Source organism: Aquila chrysaetos, chromosome 24, assembly GCF_900496995.4.
Source record: "Aquila chrysaetos chrysaetos chromosome 24, bAquChr1.4, whole genome shotgun sequence".
NCBI lineage: Eukaryota > Metazoa > Chordata > Aves > Accipitriformes > Accipitridae > Aquila > Aquila chrysaetos.
Genome location: NC_044027.1, coordinates 10,360,788 through 10,385,851, shown reverse-complemented (window position 1 = coordinate 10,385,851; position 25,064 = coordinate 10,360,788). Strand labels below are relative to the sequence as shown.

General features: G+C 43.0%; 1 protein-coding gene across 25 annotated transcripts in view; it reads right to left on the bottom strand.

Moving 5' to 3' along the window:
* Positions 1-25,064, bottom strand: part of CACNA1B (calcium voltage-gated channel subunit alpha1 B) — a 314,217-nt gene that overhangs the window by 82,645 nt on the left and 206,508 nt on the right. For 13 of the 25 annotated variants that reach the window (XM_030000169.1, XM_030000168.1, XM_030000176.1 and 10 more), the window contains 5 exons: positions 23,743-23,849; positions 16,563-16,625; positions 5,947-6,768; positions 4,499-4,713; positions 2,179-2,299 (listed from right to left, as the gene is read on the bottom strand). In XM_030000169.1, coding sequence (XP_029856029.1) covers positions 2,179-2,299; positions 4,499-4,713; positions 5,947-6,768; positions 16,563-16,625; positions 23,743-23,849 — 1,328 coding nt within the window. Of the gene's footprint in view, positions 1-2,178; positions 2,300-4,498; positions 4,714-5,946; positions 6,769-16,562; positions 16,626-20,112; positions 20,141-23,742; positions 23,850-25,064 lie in introns of all 25 variants that reach the window. The other 12 variants (XM_030000177.1, XM_030000180.1, XM_030000188.1 and 9 more) reach the window with 2 other exon arrangements.

Below are 25,064 nucleotides of genomic sequence, written 5' to 3'. Positions count from 1 at the left end.
TACATTTCATTTATGCTTCTCAGAACTGTTTTGCCCACTAGCAGCACCCGGGTCATGCATCCCCAGCAGGGCTTGGAAGGGAGATAGTTGGCAACAGATGTGGTGAAAACCTTCATACCCCAGAAAGCAGAAAGACCTCTCTTGAGAATTAGCACCAGCCAAAACACCTGAGGGGATCCAGCTGGGTCTGCATCTTGCCCAGAGGAAGAAAAACAAGTTGCTGACATTCCTAGAGTTTGGTCTTTGTCTTGTTATTTCCCCTTGGCCCTGTGTTATAATACATCTCTCCCAGTGAACTTTGTTTTTTCAATGGTCTTTTAGTACAGTTTGGGGGGGAGGAGGGAGCGTGCTGGAGAAAACTGTAAGATGACTGAAACAACATAGCAAATCCTGGACTGTGAGCCTCAGAAGGTCATAACTGTAGGATGAGGTGAGAGAAGACAAGCATACGTATGAAAAAAAGAAAAGTCTTGCTGCTTCTCTGTCTGCCCAGTCCACTCCTCAGCTCAGACCCTTCTGGGCTTGGGACCATCTAGCTTTCCACTCTGCAATACTGCCTTTAGCAGACATTTTGCAGCTAACACTCATTTTTGGTGATCACTCCACAACAAAAAAGACTTGAGCTACCAAATATTAGGGAAATACTGTTTCCTTATCAACCAGACGGGGTCCAAGCCCCATAATTCAAATTTGACCCAGAAAGTATAATTACATTATAAGCGCACCTCATCTAATGCTCTGCCCTTGCCTTAGCTGCCTTTTACATGAATCCAAAGGACATGTTGCCTTATTTGAAATAGCACAATCCTATCACAGTATTCTGAAAAGGGGAAACTTTCTGGGCTTTTGGCTCAGTTATCCTAAAGCATCCTGAGGTCTACCTGGCAGCTGGCTGCAGAAGGCAAAGGGGAAACACAAGTGCCTCTCTTGTGGGTTTGAGACAGAAGAGGCATGTTTTGAGTCTTCAGTTAATTTCCTTTGGAGATGGGATTAGATGAGCAGTAGTTTGGGGTCATTCTCCCTCACAGCTGGCATTGAGAGATAGTCTCTACCTTCTCCCACTGATGAATTCCTTCTGTGCTCATAGCTGTATCATCTTGGAGCATGCAGGGCTGTAGCCTGAACTACACAGCTGGCACCTGTGTTTAAAGAAAGTATTCAGCCTGCCTACTGTCCCAGGGTGCCAGACCATGGCTTCCATCACAGATGTATTTTTGATATCAAAGATGAGTACACGGAGCAGACCATTTTGTTCCACCGACTGCATAGGCAGCCATGACGTCACAGTCCTGAGTAGCAGGACATGTAGGAGCACTCATTCTTCTCTTCAATCAAGTTGCCAAAGGAAGGGCCTGAGTTCACCTTAGGAATCTGAGCATGCAGAGTACAACCTGAGAGAGTAAAATCTAGGATCTACAACAAGCCTACCTGAGCCAGAGAGAAATGATCACATCTGCTCCTAGCAGATCTCTGGGTTGGCAGAAGTTTCAAACACCCTCCGTTGCCCTAAGTTATTGCTTAAAATGACTCACAGGCCTTCATGCTACAATTATTACAACGCCTGCTGCTCTTGTCTAGTCCTGCAGCCCTTCAGAGCGACACATTCAGTATTTACAGGCTTTGAGTACAAAGCTCCCCATGAGGCAGAGATGCCTGAAGCGGAAGAAATGCCGTAATCCCAACAGATCCCACAAGCTGTACTCTCAGCCTTAGCAAATGAAAAATATTCACTTTTTCCCAGAAATTCTAAGTTTTCAGTGATGCGACGGTACTAGTAAAGAAAGAGCACGAATTCCAGCCGAGGAACCTGCAAGTATTTGCTGACATCAAAAACAGCCCCCAACCTGTGTCTCCTGATAATGTCTTCTCCCAGCGATAGTCCCTACTCCCAGCCTTTATTGATCTATGACTGAGCAAAAAACTGCCCACCTGACTGTCAGCAGGGCAGTTAGGAAGGGTCTGCCTAAAGCATCATCTTTTCCCTGTCCTGGCGATCTATTCCGCCAGAAAAGCCCGGCTGAAAGGCAGCATCTGGTCCACAGCCTACCTAAGCTTTTATTTAATTTCTCAATGTGTTTGACTGGCAGAGTTGAAGATCAAGCTAATGTTATTGCTTTGAATACCCATGCGTGAAGTACCTGTAACCCATAAGTGGTATTATAGAGTCAGAGGACTTACGGATTTGTAGGACTTAAGATAAACATGGAACTGTAAGGCAAGATTGGTTTAGGCCCATTTTTCGTCAAGTCATCAACGTCTTTCTTCTCCTCTGCTTTACTTTCAAATTCAACGTTGTTCACTGAAATGTGAATTTAAGGAAACAGAAATGAGAGAGTTAAAAATGTATCTGCATCCTTCACACAGCAGGCTGCCTGCAACAGCTGGATATGCAAACAATGCAGCTGGGATAGCAAACAGCCTTTGAATATGTTGATCAAATGTGATGAACAATCATTTGATTATTATCACTGCTATTTACTACAGTATGTTATACACCGCAATTATACTCCTTAACTGCTGCACTGATGAGCAATATATCAGAAATGGCCAGGAAATGAAGATGCCCAATGCAGTCAAACAAAGAAACCTTACACTTATTTATACAAGAGCTGCCAAACTGGGGAAGGAAATCCCATTCCAAATATCATAGATTATTAAGGAGACAGGATCAGCTAGGGATCCTTGGAAAGAAAAAAAGACAGTAAGTCTAACCAACTGCATAATTCTGTATCTTCTCCCATAGATCAGTAGCACAATTGGCTTTGGAATGTGTAAAAGAGCAAATTCATAAATAAGCTTTAATAATTTGGGGGCTAAGACTGCTGAACTTCCCAGCATTAGGAACAGAAACTTGGAAGGGACTTCTTGGACCCCTTAGCTCTGTGCCTGCATAGTGCATCCCAGTTTTGGCAGGGCTCCCCATGTATAAAATTGTCGCACTCCATCTCACATCAGGTTTTCAACTCACGTGATCCCCTTGTAGAAGATCGTTCTGAACCTCACTCCCAAAGGTTAGAAATACATTCTCTAATTTCCATCATAAGTTTACTTGCAGTGGGTTTAGAGGATAATGTACTTAAGATAATTTCCACTATATGAACTGGAAAACATTTTATGCTGCAAATTCTTAGACAGATATATAAACTTGTCTATTAATTCACAGAACCTAGAATCCAAAAACCCCACCCACTTATAATGTGTTAGGTGCAGGGGTTTTATTACTTTTTGGTTTATTTTGTAATAAAATGACATTATTTTGTGAGTGACATGTTCAATAAAGTCCTTATTTTATCTCAAGCCAGATAACACAGGAAATGGTCAGGAAAGAGAGAGGCTGATAAATTGTGATTGACAGGAATTCAGTATTGCAATATAGTAAAACTACGATTTAAGAAAAAAGAAGAAAGAAGAAAAGAAAAAAAACCACCCAACCAAGTCTTGTGTGACTGACAACACAGTGAAAAAGCATGCAGAGAAACCCCTAGTTTTTGCCTGTGCCTCTTGGAAAGCAGAGTCCTGACAGCCTGCAATCTAATGTGGACCTTTTAGATTTCACACTGCAATCCCCATTGGCACCCCCATCTCTCAAGACTTCTCGAGGCTGTGCCAACACTGCCAGGGATGAGCCACAAGCTGGTCAGAACAGGCTGGTGTCCGGGTGGCTGCAGAGCAAACCATGGGCACTATGAGCTTGGGACTGTCTGCAAAACAGTGTAAATCTATGCTGATAGACCCAAGGCACAGAGCTCTGGAAAAGGACTAACTGGGGTGGATCTGCTGAAACTGAGATGCAGAGGATTGCAAGAAGCTCTAAAATTACATGGCCTGCAGGAACCCAAAGCAGCAGGGTTACATGATGGATGCTGTGATGGCTGTGCAGCCATGAAAGACCTGCTGCTCCACAGTGGGGTCAGCTAATAAGCCAAGAAGCGTGAATTCAGACTGTGGGCTTGAATGCAATACCACTGTCTCCCCTGTCCTTTGCTGAAGGGTCTGTGGCCAGTCAGGCCCCTGAGACACCAGAGTAACCATAGCACAGGACTGCTGGAGCAGGAGCTTGAAGCATGGCAGCAGAGGAAGGTGATAAAACAGAGGACATACTCCCATGCTCACAACAAGGTCTTGACCGGTTTGCTGCAGAAGTTGCTTATTTTGCTGCGCAGCTCTCAGTTACTACATTTTGCTGTTTTTCTTGCTCCTTCATCTTTCTCTTTTGCAAAGATACATGGATGTGTTCTGGGTAAGCCATCTCCAGGGAACTTTACGTGGTGTTTTCCAGAGCCACGTGGTGACCCAGGTGGCCCAGGAACCCATTTTGGATTCCTGCAGGCTGCATGAATTGTAGAGCCTATATCAACAAGTTCTCCTGTCCACCTATTGCAAGAATGCTGGTGGCCTGGAGAACCCCCATCATGCAGTGGGGGCTGCTAGCTCCTTGGAAAGTTAGCTCCTTCCTGGCAATTTCATAACAAAAAAGCAGGGGGACAAAGGCACTCACTTGGTATGACAGTGGTTTCCCCCGGTGGGGCAGTGATAGTGACAGGGATGTTCACAGTGGTGGTTTTGTCCAGAGGTGGCTGAATCATCCGTGTCACGTTCTTCTGGTTGTCAGCATCTTCTGGCTGCTCTGGCACTTTCTGCAGATAGGTGCTGGGAAGGGTGTGCACAGGGACACTCACACTTCCACTAGCCTCAATCTCACACTGATTCTCCCTAAGGTAGAAAAGCATATTTTATTAAACACGGCCCAAGAAGGATTCAGAGAACATATGTACCCTGATGCTGCGCCTCTTGCTAGGTTTCATAGACTGTTTTCTTCATGGAAGTCCTTTGCAGAAAAGTCACAGACTGCAGGACAACTTACTGATAGCACAGCATGTGACCTTTTCCTCTGTGACCTTCTGAACCAACATCCAAGCACAACATGAAGAACAACTGTGCTACTGAACATCACTCTATTCAATTTAACAAGACTCGGACCTGAGGTTCGTAAGCAAGGACGACATGGCACTTGCGTGTAACAGTGACATTAGCTTTGCAGCATCAGCTGGTTTCTGAATGAAGTCTGACATTTTGTTCCTTAATGTCCTCCTGAGGCCTTATTGAAATTTGATGATTCTCTTTTCCAGTCCTAAACCACTCTGTAATGTTGCTGTAAGCAGCTAAATAGCTTCTGCATTCCTCTGCAGCAGTGGCTATATTTCAGTGAAGAGGAAAGTGGGCTTGTGCACATGATCAAACTAAACAGTATGCAAAGTGTTTTGAAATCCATCTGAAAGGAAGATAATATAGGCAGGAAAATTATTATCTCAGTGCCACTCACAGCTCTCCATGGTGACATGAACTCTATTCTAAAGAATCCCAGTGAAATTTCTTTTCCATCAGACTAATAAAGCTGAAAAGGCAATCTATCCTTCTTTATTAACTACTCTAAATGCTTCACGAGTACTATTTTTCTCACTTGACTTACATAAGAATTAAACCAAATGGGGTGCATGATTGTTCTTAATGGAAGAAGCCACGTGCTGTAACAACTGGTGATGCAGCTGACAGGCTCCCCATAAAAAAAGAAAACCAAAGGGCTGTAAGCAAGACTGGATGCCATTTAAAAATATGTCCCTCAGAAACTTCCTTCAGAGGCTGTGAAATTCTCTGCTCCATGTTATATCCTAGAAGGTCTGTTGGTATTTACAACAAGGATATTTCCTTCCTTAAACCTGAGCTATTCTATGGGCCATCATGGACCGAAATCATCTTTGGGACCCTCTGTCATTACTGATTTAAGCAAAATGGAACTGCAAGTTATAGTGGTAGCTGGTGTGAGTGCAGGAAGAACAGCAGGGAACACCATGGGGAGGGGAATAAGTAATTTCCTGAAATGTGTCTGGGGTCTCATGCCTGCCGAGCTGTCCCAGGGACGAGTCCGGCCACACAGCGCTCACTTACTTGGGCTGATGATTCCGGTGCTCCTTCTCGCCAGCCTCCCCCTCCTTCTCCCCGTTCTCCTTCTCCACCGAATCGTACGTTGACAGCGCCCTGTTCCTGAACCTGTGCCGTCTGTGAGGCTCTTCTCCATTCTCACCCTTAGACCCAGGCTCTCCTTCCCGGTTCCCAGACCTTGACCCTCCCCGGTGTCGGGAACGTCGCTCGCTCCTGGCCCCGTTGATTGTCCCGTTGCCTTCCTTGCCTTGCCGTTCAGCAGAGTGCCGGTGAGTCCGATGCCTACGGTGCTCCTTCTCAGCACCTTCTTCCACTGACCCTCGGCGATGGTGCCTCTTTCCCCCTTCCTGACTCCTGTTGCGATCGCTTTTCCCTTCCTTACTCCCCCCTTCCACCTCCTTGCTGCGGCTCCTGTGCTGCCGGTGCCGCTCCTCCTTATTGTTGGCACCAGATTCCCCATTCTCATCCTTGGTCACATCACCCTTTTCTTGCTCTCCCAGTTTGTCCTTATCCCGATGCCGGTGGTGCTTTCGTGGAGCTTCTGCCCCATCAGTAGAGCTGACTTTGGTCTGCTCCACCTCCTGCACGTCCACAGGGCTCAACTTGCTAATGTTGTTCCTCCCTTCGCCCCTCGGCTCTACCACCAGCGGCCGATCCAAATGAGTCTTCATGTCTGGCCTGATGTGAAGGGTGGTAGCGTAACGCACCCGCTCCTCCGGATCCAGCTCATTGTACAGTGCCTCGCAGCTGGCTCGGAAATTGTGCATCCGGATCTGGCTGGTCCTCTGCTCCCAAACAGACTTGGATTTGGAGGAGTTCTGCTGCTTGCTAAGGAGGGGAGGAAGGTGAAAAGTTAGTATCCAACTTTGCACCACTTCCCTAAAAAAGCAACCAAAAAAAAAAAAAAAAAGGAGGAAATTTTCAGCTGAGACGGGGGATTAGAGGGTTGAGCCAAAGAAATTATAGGAATGAAGAGAGAATGGCTGGCGGAGAACATGAGCAGGGAAAGCCAGCAGGATCATCAGTGTTAGTTTGCGCCCACACGCGTTAGGCACTATGAAACAGGCCCCCTGGAAAGGAGTTATCTTGATTTCTAAAATGCGGCCATCCCCTTTGGAAGCCTCAGGTACAGTCTGAAGGGTTAAAGTCTCTGCGCACAAAAATCATATAGCACAGCCAGAGCTTTTAAACAGCCTACAAGGCTTCCCCACAATTAACAGCACTTTTCTCCCCACCTGGAAACATCTGGATGAGCAAATTAGCAGTGAGCAAGAGAAGTTAGATTGGCAGGAGAAGTGAGGGGAAATGAAATCTGCCCCTGAGGATCCAAGCCTGAGCACCCTGCCACCAGCCCCTTCCCCTTACAGCCAGCCAGAGGGGTCACTTTCCAGGCTGCACTGCCTCGTCGGCTAATGGCACAGGAGAGCCGTTGCTCTAAACCCGCAGCATCCTTCCAAGGTGAGGATGGACCATCCAGCCCAAGCATCACCGGAGTCTGGAAAAGTACAAGTAAGAAAGGAAAACTGTTCTGTGTACCGTGAAAAGACCCTAGGGACTGGAAGAGTCACATGTAGATGCAGATGTGATGAGAGCACCTTTATCCCCTGGAGAGACCTGCTCTTCTCTGTCTCTGTCATCTATCGTGGTGAGGATACCTCCATTGGCATTGCCTTAATGCTTTGATTTTTCAGCACAGCACTTCGTTTCTGACCACCACGTGCAAATGGGTCACCTACCTAGCCAATGCAGGAAGGGAAAGCTTTTTTAATTTCCTCCTAAAGATTGCAAGTCAAATTCTGCTTTTGCATAAAATCAAAGTAAACCCACTGGCTTCCAGGGTGGAATTCTGGATTTAGCCTGGTGGAGGATCAGCACCCGCTTTCTTCCTTAATGAAACTTCTTCTAACAAGGAGAGGAAAATCACTTTCCTTCCACCAGCCTGCTCAGATGTCTCCATTTGCCACACATTAGTCTGACCTCTGCAGCTGGAGGGGCCGCGTGGGGCTCACTGACCTCCAGCACTTAACACACAGCTCACAAGGGAGGCAGACGCATTTTCCTTACATACTTTCTGGGCTCCCCCGACAATAGAAGAAAGAAGCTTTTGCGTGTGTATCTGCTGATATGGACTGTCAGGGTCTGTTGCCGTGCGCAGACCCTCGGGGGGACAGCATTCGGATGGGCTCATGTAGCACAGTGGGAGCTGTCGGAAAGGCTTTGCATCTCTGAGCTCTGCTGGGGGATCAGTTCCTTACGGAGGATGCTGCTGCCTGGTTCTGCTAAAGAGGCAAAAACCTACCTAAACACTCACTGCAGATGAGATGAGGGCACCCAGGCAGATGTGAAGGAATCTGATTTAATCCAGAAATCAGAGTGAGCAGTGCTAATCACCAAAACAAAAAATCTACATCCCCCATTCCCAAAGAGGCACATTCTGGACTAATTTTCAGCACCTGAGTGCCCCATTTACACCACAGCAGAAGAATGGGTGACAAAAATCACAGTTCTAAATGTAAATGATACCAGAAGGTACTGGGGACACAGCTTAGAGCCCCACTCACCAAAAATCCCACATGAAAGGGAGAGCAGGCTCCTCCTTAGCGGAGAGCACTCAGCAAGCTGCCCTAGTGATCCCTGGCACAAGGATGAACAGCCTCATCATAGCAAGCAATAACTTGCCATATCTTTTTAGTTCAACATTACAAAAGACTGTAATGCTATCACTCATCAGCAGATTTACTTGGTTTTAGAAGGAATTAATGAGTAACATGCAAAGCCTCTGACTGCCCACACCTGCCGCCCCATACAAGGATTTCCCATAACAAGCCATGTGCTCCGCATTTGCAGCCTTCCACAGTCAGCAGAGATGGGCACAGAGAGATGGAGCTGCCTGGGGCAGGCATCCCGGGATGTCCTGCGCGTTGTCTGGGATGGATGGGGTGCTTTGCTCTGCAGTGTTCCCGATTTAGCTCTGCTAAACTGAACTGGGCTACAGAAATGAAGCTCCTCTTTAGCACACAGGCTCAGGGAAACAAGACAGCTTAGGGATGTGTACGTGCATGTCCGAGCTCCCCAAGTGCTGCCTTGGTGCAGATCACCAAATGCATTTGTTCTTAGGGAACACTTCTCACTTCATAATGAAAGTCCTCGGGGCGGGGACCGGCTTCTGCTTTGTGCTTTGAACAGCCAGAGCAAGCTGTCAACACTGAAGTCATAACTAGTAATAATGAGTTAAGAGTTGGGAAACTGCCCTTATGCTGACTGAAGCCTTCAATTTATCTACAAACCAAGAGCACAGAGAAGAGCTCAACCACCTACGCCCCATGCACCATCCTGTGCTCCATTTCCATGGGACTGGCACTGCACCAGGGGTGGAACGCAAAGCCCAAGCCTCCCTACACTCTCCAAAGTAAAACACACAATAAATCATCAGGCAACTTTCATGGACACAGCCTCTCCGTTAGTGCCTGTGCTGAGCCCATCAAAGTCAAGATATAAAGAAAATTTCCTAAATCAGACTGGATGTGGTAAGGAGGAAGGTTGAGGATGCAGGGCTGGTACTCATTGCACAGTGCAGGGGAGACACTCAGAACCTGCTAGCTCTGACACAAGATATATCACTTCAGGAGGTGTTTTTGTAGTAGTTGTGTTTCAGTTAACGCCATGAACATAAATCAGCCTTTAAATTTAGCACCCTGAGGTGCTAAAGCTTCCACTGTACCCCACTCATGGCTAACTGAAACATGCTGCCAGGTACAAACACCATAGAGAATCCGGAGAAACCAAGTAATGCACATATTAACTAGGACTATTTTGCTAAAATCCCTTCCTTAAAACAGACACTGACATTACAGACTCGAATTTCTCAGCATCTAGAAATGAGATGTATCCTTAACATTGACACAAGTAGCGAAGGTGACTGCCAAAAGACTACAACACTCAGCCACCCACTGGCTTTGGTTACTAACAAGTCAAAGAGCAGGAGTTTCAGAAGTAATGACTACATCCTTTCTTCTTTCTACATGAAAAGACACACACACACAAAAAAAAAGTAAAATCAGAAATCATATGAAGCACAGTAAAAACCCAGTCAGGAAAATGTGAAACCTGCCTGCAAGCTCATTATCATATTCAAACCAGTCAAGAACATCAGGGACAAGTGACAGTGCGCCTAAGGTCTGCTGTAGGAAATGGAAGTAAAGCAACCAAGCAGGTTGGTCCCTCTGGGGACAGTGTTTAGGGTTTTCAGAGCCAAAGTGGCAGCAACTGGAGGGAATGCATCATCTGCTTCTCCAGTTAAATTTATCTGACTCTTGTTTTCTACAAGTTCCCACAGCAACTGAACATGGACATACGTGACAGCTTCTCCTCTCCTGTTGCTCTGCTGTACTTCTTCACAGAGGAGAGCTTTTGGACTTATTTATGGCACAACAGGAATGTCACCTTAAAACAAAACACAGTTTCATTACAACTGCCTGCCTATGAGGATATGGTGCCTCTGCACACAACACAAAGTATTGCAAAAGAGATGGGAAAACATAGACAGGGCAAAAATCATTTCCTCTGCTTCCTCCAGCATTTGGTCCAGTTAATTATTGAGGGCTGCATGAATTGGGGCAGACACAAACCATCTACAGTACAAGCACGACATGCCATAGCATAGCATGACTTGTCCAAACTGATAAAAATGAGCCTTTGTGATAAGAAATATTTTTTCCACAAGTGAAAACTATCTATTTATGAAGCCAACTCCTTATCTGAAATCCTGTTCACTGTTTGCTTCTTAAAATCCTTCTGAATACATTAAGAAAATTGCAATATTCACTTCTGATTTACAGACATAGTACAAAGATTAATGTCAACTCACTTTCTTTACTTCCCATCCGTATTTTCTGTCTACAGAATATTTCAAACTCTTTGAAGGGTACTGGCAATATACTCAGTTTTCAGGTCCTCTAAGCTTGAAATGTTGCAGTAGATATTATTATTGCTAATACGCTTCTCTGAGTAGCTCCACTGGTTTTGCTTGGATTAAGAAACCAGCAGTCAAACAACTGCCTGTGGCTAGAAAGAAAACCGTACAATTCATGTAGAATCAAATAAAATTCATATTAATGAATCAGTGACTAATATTGGTATAAATAAAAAATGCCACCAGTCACTGTGTAAAATGTTCAAGAAAGGAAAGCATATTTTTAGTCATATTCTAATCTTAGGATATTCCTTAATGATTAAAGATTTTGTTATCATAACCTCTTAAAACACTGCTTCAGTTAACGGCACTTTGCTTCCCAGAACTACTAGTTTAATCAGCTACATAAATGCAATCCTTAAAATTTTGCTTTAGTAAATAGTGAATGAAAGCTATGAACATAATAATTTGATGTTAAAAATACCTACATATGAGATTGTGGCTATGAAAGAATATGTTCTGATTACAGATGAAAGGGAATTTCTTGTTAAAATACAGTTTCAACAAAAAATGCAATGCAAAAAACCTCTCCACTAAAATCATATTTTCTGTTCATAAACTTGGAGAAGCTCTCTCCATGTTTCAATTTTCCACTTGGAAAATACAAGGAAGCATTTTAGTTTGGGCTAGGCATGCACAAAGCAGAATGTTTTATCTCTGGCTTCATAAAACAATTTTCTTTCAGATGAACTCACCACTAGTGTTTAAATTTGCTTTGCCAGTGACCCCAGGAGTTGCCGCTTGGATGCTTTAGCACCTTTTCTTCTTTATGAGCTACATCTCCCGCCTGAGCTCTCTTGCGAGATGCACTGTGCTCTCCCACCAAGCTGGTGCAACGGTGTGCATCACAGAAACGCCATTACCAAGGACTATTGCAGAAAATGCTGCCCAGTCTCTTCCAATATTATTCCTGAATTTGATTTTGGTTTTATATATTAAAATTTTTGATATTGCAGTTTGTCAGGAAAAAAAAACAAACAACATTTTCTTTTGTAACATTTCTCCTATGTCTGTTAGCTAGAAACTCTAAATTTTGAATGCGGTCTAAGCCTAATACAACACCAGCCATATATATCGCACCCTTATGTTCAGAAACTTGCTACTGAAATTTGAAATGCCTTTCAAACTATCATAGATGCCAACTTCTTGGATCAAGAAAGTTCACTAAATGCAACATTTTGATTTTCTTCAATATTATCATCCTCAGATTGAATTTCCACTCCCTTTACCTGCCCTTTTAGACAATTTGGAGAACTGCAGATACGGGACGTGCTGACCACAGGAGGAGGAAGCTGAGGTGCCAGAGGGGGACAGAGCTGAGCACCACTGCAGGTCTTTTGGGAGCCGCTGAGCGCATGGGCATGCACAGTTCGGCAGCTGCAAGCCCTTCAGCTGGTGCCTTTGGCCAGTGTAGAGGCAGAAAGTTTCCAAGGTATGTATCAAAACAAAATTCAGGAAAGATCTAGCACTTTGCTACCACTCCCATGAGGTGTCCATGGCCACGATTTCCTACGAGGAGCAGAAATCATTATATGCTGCTGCTTAGAGTTTGAAGACAGCTGCTCCACTTGGTTTTGTGCAGCTCTGCAGTGATGCAAAGTTCATCCAAGCCAAAGCTTCCTGGTGCTAACATAGCAAAAGTTTTACTGCTTTCAGCTTCAGTTTTTTCATAACAGAATGATTTCGCTCAACCATAACTCACCATCCTGCATGCTGCTCCCTATTGCTTTAATAAGAAGAATTTTTCTAATTGTTTTTGGTAAAACTACATCACATACTAATCCCAGAAGTATGAGGCTTAGCTTTATGCACATTCTGATCTTAAGAAAATGCCAGAAAATATTTATTCTGTCTCAAGTTATACTGCTATCATTAGGCACAAGATCCCTTTTCAGACCTCGACTTGTTTGGTATTTCAGTTATGAATTCTGATCAAATAATTGCATCCTCAGTAACAGATAGCAGGGTGAGAGAGTCAAAAGTAAAACAAAACAAAAAATGCAAGTTAAAAGCCACATCACTATGGTCTGATTTAATAAAAAACACACTGAGGTTAAATATGTGGAACCATTAAGTTCTCCTAAAATCCAGTCAAATTACGTTTACTTTAAATTATTTTTTTTCCTCTGAAGTGTTCAAGCCATACTCTCATGAAGACATTCTGGCAAATACACTACCATGGCCCAGACCAGAATCTTATGGCCAAAATCCAACCATGAGCTCCATGCTTTTGATAAAAACCAAGACAAAACACATCAGGGAACAAAGTCACAGCCCCCTTTTTTTTGCACTATGAGGATGGAAATAAAGCAGATGGCCCAGACAGTGAATATACAAAAAGCAAGTGATAGAGATCAAGAACAATTTGGGTTCTTGGATGGCAAATGACAAATTCATCCCAGTAGAAGATATTTAAGCTTCATTTCCCTCTGTACGCTATCAGCTTGTCTACAGCTGGATGGATGCAGCAGAGACATGCTGTGATGGTTGGGGTGGGAAAGAAAGAGCTGCTCAAAGAAAACCAAGTTTTGTTCTAGAAAAAATAATATCTGTGGCAGGTGCGGGTGTTCAGCACTTCTGGAAAGAAAATCCCCAACTTGTGAAGCACCGGCTTTTGCTTTATTTACCATTCTAGAAAATGCCTTAAGAACATGCCATTTTTCATGTCCAAGCAATGACTGACACCTCTGAATCCTATTAGAAATAAATGATAAACAATACCAATACAAAGAAAACCTAAAGTTACTAACTGCACTATTTTGGATTTCATCAGCCATTGCAATGTAAGGATTCATATGAAAGTTCAACATGCCATCACTCTTGAATACATACCATTGGAAAAATACAACATAATTATTCACTTAGCTGTATGTTGTTGCATATGTACACATAAAGTAGTTGCCAATTTCAGTATGTATTTTAGATAAATGTTGATCTACTTAAAGAAATAGAGCATATCTGTATTTAATTACCTCTCCTCAGTGAATTAAAAATGTATTTCGTACTGCTTGCATTGCTTGTATCATAAATTTGTTATAACACAAAAGGCTGGAATTAGCACAAGAAAATGACTCACCTTGATTTTTTTTAATTTTTTTTTTTTAAGAAACTAGGTCCAGTATTTTGTCTTTAGTTTCTCACCAATTTAGATTATTTTTTTTAAATAGTCAAAGAAAGAACATGGGAAAAACCCATCTGTATCTCAAAAGATTGTTAAATAAGTTTTGTTCTTTCAGAACAGATGACGATGGTTTTGCAGATCCTGGTTCTTACTGATATTAAAGGCACATGGTATTTTATGCTGTTTGAGTAACCTAAGGGAGAAAAAGGAACAGGGATTTTTTTGCACCTTTTAAAAGCTCTTTTCGATTAGTAGATTACTGTTCAACTTCCATCTGTGCACAAAAATCAGACCACTTATCTATTCAGTATAATTACAGGAACAGCACTCACAGTGGGTAGAAACAAAGTGATATAAAGGCATCCTGAACATATACTAATATTCACCCAGGGAATGGGAGTCCACAGCACCTGCATGGCCCTAAAAAGAGTTGTTCCAGTTTATCTATGTGAATGCAAAATAAAAAAACACATTTCTAACCATGACATTTATACTGAGTAAATAAGACCTTCAGATGTCTTTACACTTCGGGGGGGCTCTACTGATGCTCTGTAATGGCTGGTACATTTATACATTGCACACTGTTATGGGGTCTAGTCATTTATTTAATCAAAACAAGGGGTTTTGCTGGGGAAATGCTCTTCAGATACCCACAGAGAAGAAAATGCACACTCAGCTCATCTGTCAAAAACGGCCCTGGTTTGCATAGGAAATTACAAATTACTGCTCAGACGGTGCATAGAAATGTTAAAGAGGATGAGAATCCTCAGTCACAGCTCTTTGCAGTAAAAATCTATTCTGTTCAGAGAACAGCTGTGAGTCATATCAGAAAAAGAAGCCTCTATTATACTGTCTGTATTGCTGGTAGGGAGTTAGCAACAGACCTCAATGGCAAACGCCTCCAAATGTGGGCAAATTCTCCTTCGAAGGGGATTCTAGTACCTACAGTTTGATTTCATCTTTTTAAAAGGCAGCTCTGTCTTTATAAGTTTGGAGAAGTGGCCAAATTCTTCATTCTTTCGAGTCTTTACTCCTAATTGTGCAAACCTTGCCTCGGACCAGTTTGGTACAACTTCTACTGGAGCAAATTCAAGTGTTGGGGAGAAGGCATCTCAGCAGCACCTCTCCTCCATCACCACCTTTAACCATCTCCTGCCAGGTGTAAGGCAGGGTGAGAGACCCAAAGGGCAGCAGACCTCTCTCTGCACCTTTCTGCCCATCAAGACTCCCAGCAGCCAGGGAAGAAATGAGCCAAAATCTGCCTTGGTCTATTTTATTCCCCTAATTTTGACTGTCCCAACCCTGTGAGATCTCAGACCTTAGCACAGACATGTCACACTACTTTTGCTAGTTGCAAAAGTTCAGTCTTGGTCACAGAAGCTAAACTCACACATCATATCAACATATTTTTAATACACACATGTCTAAGATCCACCAGTGGACAAGGACCCCCAAAACACCCAGGGGGGAAGGAAGATGTCAGGAAGCTGGTGGAGATCCTCCTTTGCTTCACTGTGCCTTTGATACCTGCTATGGTGCACATAAGGACAAACCCACGCCTGTTTGAATTGCACTTACTTGTCTCTCCAAAAGCATTAAAGAAGAAAGATAACATCAAACAGTAAAAGTATAACCCAAAGCAAAGACACGAAGATGGGCTGATGAGAAGCTGATGATGAATTTTATTGTATTAGTCGGCAGGGAACAATGGTATTTTCTACAAACCTGCATAGGTGTCAAAGCGCACCCGTGATTCACAGCAAAGCCAGCAAGATTTGTTTGTTAGGAAGTGCGTGGAGTGAATGGAAGGTCTACCACTGTGTTCGCTCAGCCACGGGTACATAGGAGCTTGACGAGTGCCTTATTTTTACAATATCTGTAGCTTTAAGCTCCAGCTCGAGAAGATTAGAGAGCACAGGCATAACCAATGCTCTCATGAGTGTAAGTTTCCCAAGGATATTTAGGCAGAGTTTTCCAATTTGGTCTCACTTGGGACTCATTTCCAGAAGTTTGTTTTAAAGTCCTCTTCCAACTTTCATTTAAAGAGCGCACTCACAGTGGGCCCCCGTTCTCCTATTGAACGTAAGTGCAAACACTGGTGGAAGATCAAAGCCATCAGCCCAGTGCATAATGAACACAGAGAACAAAAATACAAGTGAGAACAAGACAAACCATCAAATGACGGCAGACAGGAGAAAAGGGAAAATAGTTAAGGAAGAAACAAAGGAAAATAATTAAGGGTATGGAGAAAAATGAAGGAAGGAAGGGGGGAAAATAATCACAGTTAATGTATGAAACACTACAGAGTTGCTCACGATCAAATCACAAGCATTATATGGCAATGTCGCACACCTTCCAGTCCTTCCACCGTACGTTGGTCTGGAGGCTTTCCACAATGATGGGAATGATTTTTGGAAAAAACAAGGGGGGAGTGAAGGCATCAGGAGAAGGGGAAAGAGGGAGGTTTATAAATATAGCGAGATATATCATAAATCCATTTACTGAATATTGTAACAGAGAGCAACTCACGGTGAATTTACGCTGGAGACTGACGAGCTGCGAGATACAGTACCTCGAGTTTGCTTTACAAAACTGCACATGCAAAAACAAAACAAACAAAGAAAACAAAAAGTGAGAAAAGAAAAAAAAAAAAAAAAGAAGATAAGAGAAACCATAAAAGACATCGGGAGGAGACTCATACAGGCTGTGTCCTATCGAATGCAGACTGCAGCGTGCATCTTGGTAGGAGACCAGGCAAGCTTCAGAAAGTGTGGAAGCCACAGACACACCACCTTCTAGTTAACAGGGAAAGAACCAAAGAATCAAAAACGTAACCAAAAGGGAAAAAAATTAAAAGGTGAACCAAAAGCCACATGATGATATTAGGACTTTACGCCTCCATATGCTATACTCACACAATGAAAGTCCTCCACAGAAGTCATCTTTAGGACCTCAGGGTAGAGGTCTTTGTAGAAACAGGTGGTGATTGCTTTTACAGCTGTGTTGCAAATAAGTATTTCGTAGTGGGAGCAGGATACTAATTCCCACTCTGGCCCCATGACACAAGGAAGAAGCCTTAGCATGGAGAAGAGCATGGGCTGGAGGGAGAACCCTGGGCCACATCCAGAGAACCAAAATCCACCGGAGCCCCAGCAGCTGATGCCAGGCTGCTTCTCCTTGGTCCCTGCCTTGGATTTGCTCTTCAGAGGCACCTACCTCTCTTGTCTGACAGGCGCGGGGATGTGCCTGAGCTCAGACTGTCCGAAAATAGCTCACCGTGTCTAAAAACCACAGGTCTGCTGCAGCTTAGGCAGGGCATTACACATCATTGAAAGGAGTTTGCTTCAGTTCACAAATAATTTTGTAGATTCTCCTCCATCCAGTGTTTCTATAAACACCGTTATATGTGGGGGTTCTAAATATGGAAACCGCCGAGTTACACAGAAAAAGAGTATATTCTTCCTTTGGCAGGGAATCTACAGAAAAACAGGATTCTAAATACCTTGATAGATCTTGGCTTGAGGAGCTGATTTTTTCAGTTATGAACAATAATTTTTATAAATCTACATCATCCAAAGAACTCTCCCCAAGAGTGAAAATAAATCCCTTCACCTCCTGAATTTGCCTTTTCAGCTGCAGCATTTTTTCTCCTGCTTCCATGAGAGTTTTAATCTGTTAACAATCAATACTAGCAAACCAGAAGGTCCAGTTAAAATCTAATGTTCTTTGGATATCATATAAGTAGAGTTTTAAATATACATTTACTTAAAATTAATGGATTATTCTGAACAGAAATGTTGGCCCAGGTAAAGTATATAATACAACAATCCAGAGGTCAAGAAACCTGGAACGAATATAAAAGAAATTATGAAAGGCATCTTAAAAGTTTTGCTTGGAACAATAATCTGCTGAACAGTCAGGTAAAGTATTTTGCCTAAACTTCAGTATTTCTACATTTGTACTGTGCCAAATGAAATGGGAACAGGAGTCAAAGTGGGGTTGGCATGCCCTGCTTGCTTGCCAAGAAAATTATTGTTTCCAGGTTACTCAAGCTGGGGACCCCTTTACTCTTTGGCTGGGTGCCGAATCCCCAGGACGTCAGCTAAAACCTGCAGAGAACAAGCCCTGCATGAATGCCTGAAGCGCAGGTAAGAAATTTCTTGCGCAAAACAGGTAGAAAACTCATGATGGAGGAGAATGTACTGGGCTGCTCTGAAAGTCAGCACCAACACTGTGCAATACCTGTGGAAATTTTGCTTCTCATTGCTGAAAGCAGATCTCGACATCCCTCAGTGTGAGACTTCAACAAACCTTTGCATTTATCCCTGCCTCGTTTGGTGCAGTGCAGGATGGAGGCCATGCTCTGAACCTGCCAAGTATCCTTGTAACCTGGCCAGCCAGCATTATGCAAGTCCTGCAGCATTCCAGGTTCACTCCTCTGCTCCCATTGCTGGAGTCCGCTTTTTTGAAACCATAAATTTGACTAAATTTGTGCTGGAACTGCAGGGTGTAAAGCCATGAAGCAAAGACAGCCTCCTTTTCCAAATCAAAGTAACAGAAGTACTTGAGCCTTGCTCAATGCTACTTACCATCCGTGAGGGACAGAGTACAAGTGAGAGGCTTTAGGTGTAGCTGAGTCACTGTTACACCAATAACAGGGGCAAAAAGGTAAGCTAACAGGAGGAATCACAGTACCTCACACATCAACACACTTCAGGGGAGAAAAGAAAGGGAGGAAATCACAAGCCAGCAAGAGAAAAAGAACACCTCTCCTAGTCTACACATCACCCAGCACAGGACATTTTATGGGCTGGGTGTTCAGGCACGCTTCTTGCTGAGTCCTGTTGGGTACCGACAACCCAACAGTGATTTGGAAACAGACCACAGTATTCCCAAGACAAAAGGAAAATAGGGAACCTATGAGATGGAAAATGTCCTGGAGAAACAGAGCAACATCCCACCCTTCATCCCCAGACCTGTACAAAAGGGACAGACAACTCTGAGAAATCACTGTGAAATGATGTGCCACCTGTATTTGCTCTTGGCACTTTTCTAATGAGTAGTCAACTTGCTCACATTAACAGGCAGTATCCACCTGTGGGTGTGCAATTAAAATGTAAACTGCTTTGAACAACCATGTGAGGGACCAGCAGAAACCAGTCAGAGCCTGGAGAGAGGAAGAGGTCTTTAGAGGTTGGCAGGCTGTCCTGGGAAGCATGTGTAACTTTGAAAAACAGTAGTGGGCAATTTTATAGCTCGTGTTTTGGTCTGGTACCCACACCGCATGAGTGTCTCTGCCACCGTCAGCAAAGTTTCATCCACTGCATCTGGGAAGTTCTCCTCCCATCCAGAACTCACACCCTATACCTGTGCTTAAATAATTTCCTTGGATCTGGCTACAATTGTAACCCATTACCACACGGAATCAAAAAAACCCTGTAAGTAACAAAATGCAAAAAGTTTCACTCAGCATGACTTCAGCATAACTACCTAGCAGGTTCCTAAAAATTTAGCATTTGCTTGCTGTTGTGATTGCTATTTTAAGACTTTTCCCAAGAAAAGGTGAAGAGAGGCCATTGGAAAATACATGGGCTCTGGGTGCCACGTGAGCCACAGCATGTCCTCTCCGGCTGGTCTGCTGGCCCGCGCCGGGCTGGGTGTGCTTAATCACAGCCCCTTTTGTACGTGCCATTGGTGCACCTCTGGCTGGAATAGAAAAGGTGGAGGAGGAACACAAATGCAGGGAGTTCAGGATTCAGGTTAGGCAAATACAGAAAATAAAACCATGTTTGCATTGGGGTCTTCATGTGACCCACAGGAATGAGCCTGATGGTTCTCCCTTCCACTGGCATCTTTACAGTGGCATCACAAAGTGCTTTGCACATCCACTGCCTGCGTAATTGCTCCCTTTTCCTCCTCCTCCATTCTGGCCACCAAGGAAACTGCACCAATGGTTTGCTCTAGAGACCCATCGGTCTGTACAGTCGCTCAGTTCAAGAGGCTGAGTGGTTTAAGTGTTGTACTAAACAGAGGATCTTAAAGACAATGCTGGGCAAACTGAACAAACCCAGAAACTCACCTCCAGAAACAACAAAGCAAGGAAAATGCTAAACAGAAAACAAAACAAAACAAACAAAAAAAAATCACAAAAATAAGAATGAAACAATGGGCTCAAATTAAAACACAATAACACGTTAAACAGATATTCTGTTTTAAACCAAACATTGCAACAATGACAAAAACAATGTACCATCCTAGCTTTTAATCCTGAAAAAACACAAAACAAAAAGGCCCATTCACGATAGAGTTCACCAGGTGAAAAAACAAACTGCAGTCAGACAAATCTGTTCATGTTAAGTCCCTTTGGTGGAGCAGAAGACAAACCACAGAAATCCTGGGAGATCGATGAAGCAGGAGCTACAAACCAAGTGCAGGTAGAATATGGGAATAAAGCACTTTGAGTAAGTTGCAAGAGAGACGGTATCTCGGCGCCACTGTAATATAATGAGTATATTATTAAAACAGATCCCCACGACACTGTAGTGCTTCACCATCTATCAACCACAATTCGTGGCTCACACAGCAGCCTACTGCATGTGTAAAGGTGAAGGTACCTCTTTGGACCCTCCAAGCAGGCTGACGTGCTAAATAAGCAACCAGTTTCTTATGTGTAGGAAATGACATTTTGCAACTGGTGCAATAAATTGAACATTTCTTGGAGCTCAGTTATGAAGAGAGGCTTGAATGGCAGGGGAGAGCAGAAGAACTGGTGCAGATAAACTGCAGGCAAAGGAGCAGACAAACCACGAGTGCACACTGTGTTTGCACAGGAAAAATGCCAGAGGTGGTGGAGCAGATACAACACTACGGAGTAGGGAATGGCCTGGAAGGAGGCTTAGGGGAAGACAAACACTCTCAGTCCTTGATGTAGGAGTGACAAGGGAAAGAAGTAAAACAGCAAGCACAGCAACTTGCTGGTGAAACAACAGAACCACCAATATGACTTTTCATCAGACTCATCCCCAGGATGGATTTATCACCTCCGTGGGAGGTGGACAAGCACACTGGGAACATAAACATCATGGCTAAGGAAATACAAGCCATAGAGCCCTCTACTAACACCTGAGAGACCTGTGTTGATTGATGCAGGTAGAGAAAATGTTGACGTTTTCAGAACATTGATCCATGCTATAGATACCTGTTGTTATAGAAATTCATTTTTATATGTTATAAAAATAAAATCAAATTATAAAACTAAAAAATTATTCTTTAGGAGAAAATAAAATTATAAACTGATAGCGTAGACCCACCTCTGCAGCAGGCCTTTGGTAGTTCAGTCCCAGTTTTTCCCAGCCCCTGCTCACCACCCACTTAGTGGTACCCAAGCTCTACAGGTGTTTGTGTTTTGCGGTGATATTTCCATACACCAAAAATCCCATTTCCAAGCACACCCAGCACTTTTTCATTCTCATCATGTCCAGCTCTGAATTGCATCAGAGGCTTGATCTGACAAGTCTTGCCACCAACACGTCATCTGCTCCATCTTCAGGACCACTAAGTACCTTAAGAGCATAAGAAATGAAGCAATGGGGTACACTTTGCTGTCAACCATGGGTCCCTATCATGAGCCCCACTGTATTGGATAGAGATATCTAAGGGATAGGTGCTGCAAACCTGAAAGCTGTAGCTGCTAAGCCCCTTTGGAGTTCACGATGGATGTATTTATGGATTAAACAAACTGCTTTGGCATGCATTCACTAAATATCTTTTGGATCATGAGCCAGCAATCCATCCATACACCTATTTCTGTCTCACAAAACACCTAATTTCTCCCTTGCCTTCTCCTCTACATCATTATCCATTTGGTCATCAACCTATTGACTTTAATGCATTTTTTTTTCCCAAACTAAAGCCCTTTGAGTTTTGTGAGTGGCTTTGTAAGCATCTCACTGGCACTAAAGCAGAGATAATGAGAAGTCACGCGACGGTTGCTAGATGATGGCTCCCACACAGCATGCACGATGTTGCCGTGGTTAGTAGATGTAGAAGCAATCGACTGCACTTTCAAATGTGCTCATTTGTAAGCCTAATTACCTGCCTGTACATATGTGGCAGGTAGGGATCTGGGCAGATACAATTCGAGGCAAAATAAGCAGAAATCCACAATTTTGTACTCACTTTCAATTGTGGTCACAAAACTGGCCCTGTGATATTGAAAACCAGGTGAAAGCCTGGTGAAAAATCATGGAATAAGGTTATTTTAAGCAACTAACAATGTGGTGTGAAATCTTAGCTCCTTTAAAGTGGGTTTGGGGTTTTTTTCTGATTTCTAAGAAATCTTCACATGCACTATACTTTTGATTAAAGAAGAAGAAAATAAGCAGCAGCATCTTGCATTTTAAAATAACAGTACCAGGAAATTCATCAAAGAACAAGAGCAAATACCCTCATTTGACTTCTTTTCAAGACTGGACAGGAAATCATTGTAAGAAAAAGATTAAATTTAAAACCAACAAACAGACACAGCATAAATAGAAGCTGATTAAAGCAGTAATAGCAAAATAAAATGGTAAGAAGAATAAAATAGTCAAATTAAATAATATTCTTTTCCTTCACATATAATGAACTGGCTCTGTTTAGCCTATTGACTTTGATGAAGTGGATTAAACTCCCAGTAACAGGGTTCTCAAGAGATTTACACTGAAGGAACAAACAGGAATCCTGCTGCGTTTCAGATACTTTGCAATAAAATTTAACAGGAAATTTCTTTTTCTATGCTTGAACTTCTCCAGCCTTTGGAGGTCTCCCCTGCAAAAGGGGTCTGGAAAACATCAGGAGCTCTGAGTAAAATGCATGACCAATTTTTTTCATGCTGGTAGCCCTGATGCTAAAATTCCAGAAGAGGTAAATGAACCTTTAAGAAGAACATACTTTTCAGTAAATCCATGCAAGGTAGGCACGTCTCAAACACAAGCCCATAATCCCATGCAGGCAGAACTCTGCACTGACCTCAGCAACATCTGGACAAGTATTTCCACCTACATATAGTTTTTTCACTTCCCTTTAGATCAGTATATATGAAAAGGTGGGCCCCAAGGCAACGTTTTCTAAGGATTCTGGTATCACAGAATCTGTGCGTATGTCCACATTCATGCAGAAAAGCCTGCACCTGAAAATGCAAATTGATGTTTCTAGCTACAAAGCACTAACTGTTCACGTACATTATCTTATTCAACCCAGCACTCTTTCAAACAGCAAAGAAAGAGCATTCAAGCATATGTTTCTGTCTGATATTTAGGAGGATGCCTTTACACTTAAATTCTTGAAGCAGAGATCATTAAAGAACAGTTAATAAGTTATGTGCACACACACCTCTTGTAATTAAAAATCCGAAGTGAAACGTTAACACTTCACCTGGTGAAATCTATCCTAGTACAGCTTAAAAAAATCCTTCTAAAATACAGTTATTTATAACAAGGCAAAAGATGAGGCATTACAAAGAAAAACAAACTAAAAGAAATACTTAATTAAATTCATGGTTAAGTGATCAGCACTGAAATATTCAGTCAACCTAAAGCCCTGTCAGTAACAGAGATGGCATAAAAGGGCTCACAGAGCACTGTGGGATGCTCCACTTGAACAGACATATATCAACACTGAAAAACAGAAACCAAATTATAAAGTTTCCAAATAATAAAATAGTGCTTACGCGGCTATGGAAATGTTAGCTGCAGACATAGGGCTGACTTCTGCCACTTCCTTGGCCTTTTGCAGGGCAAGCTTTTGATTGGTGGCTTCCTCCATCTCCTCCTCGTCCTGGTGCAGAAAATCAAGAGAAATCAGAGCATGCATCATGTAACGACAATAACCAGAGCTCCCCAAGGCACAAGTCATATGTGACTGTCACCGCCACACTGTGAGAACAGTGGAAACTCGTTAAAATAAGGCAGAATTTCACAACTTCTTGCAAAGATACCTGGGTAGGGTCTTGGTGCCAACAACAGCTGGTCAAGATGAGAAATGCAAGGTTTAGTCAAGCGCTCAGTGGATTTTTACCAAGATTACATCTCTCTCACAAACCTTTCTTACCTCTCTTGGGTCTCCTGTTATCGGTTAGCATTCGGATAAGAGACTATGGCAGGGCAGGGAGAGACCTGACCACGAGTGTGACGTTTCTGGGGTGAAGTGAGCCCCTTGTATGTCAGACCTGCACGTGTAAAAACACTCTAAAGCCTACATCCTACTGAAATGGATGAGAGGGACTCCTAAATCCTTCAAGACTTCTTGCCAATGTGACTTTCCTGAAACAATAAGTCCTATAAACAACACTGGATTTGACTGGTCCTGCTCACACCAGTTTTACTCCAGATATTTCCACTTATTTCAGTTGAATCACTGCAGACTTACAGGGTGAAAACAGAAAGGAGGAGCTATATTAAAGCACAGTCTGTAGATTCATGCATAGATCAGAAAGATACTTTCTGTACACCTCCCAGATCATGTGGATTGTTAACCTCTACTGGCATTGCAAGTTCCCGCAGAGCATAACTGATTTATTTCCTCCTACCTGGTGTAATGACAAGAGAAATACTGCTCAAATTCAAACTACAGGATCTTAAGCAATGAGATGAAGGCAAAAGGCAAAGAAACAGCCTGATTCATTTTCAATGGTCATCTAGGTTAAACTTCCTTTGAACTTTCTAGCCAGTCAATTTAGATAGCAAAATCATGGCAGGATAAACACAGACCCTCTGATGGCAATGTCAGCATCACACATATTCAGGGAATAACCACACGTCAAATGAGAGCAGTCACAGGCTCTTCTGTCAAACTTTATGAAATGCCACGGGTTTACCTCTGCTCTTCAAAGGTAATGCTGTGAAAGAGCTATGCTTAAAATAATGAGAGCAGACAGTAATACACCTAGCTTTGAAATAGGAAGCCATATAGATTTATCCATTCTGAATACCATATGCATAAGCAATTCCTTGCTCTGACTTTGGTGTTATTTGCTTAAACTGAATTAATTTT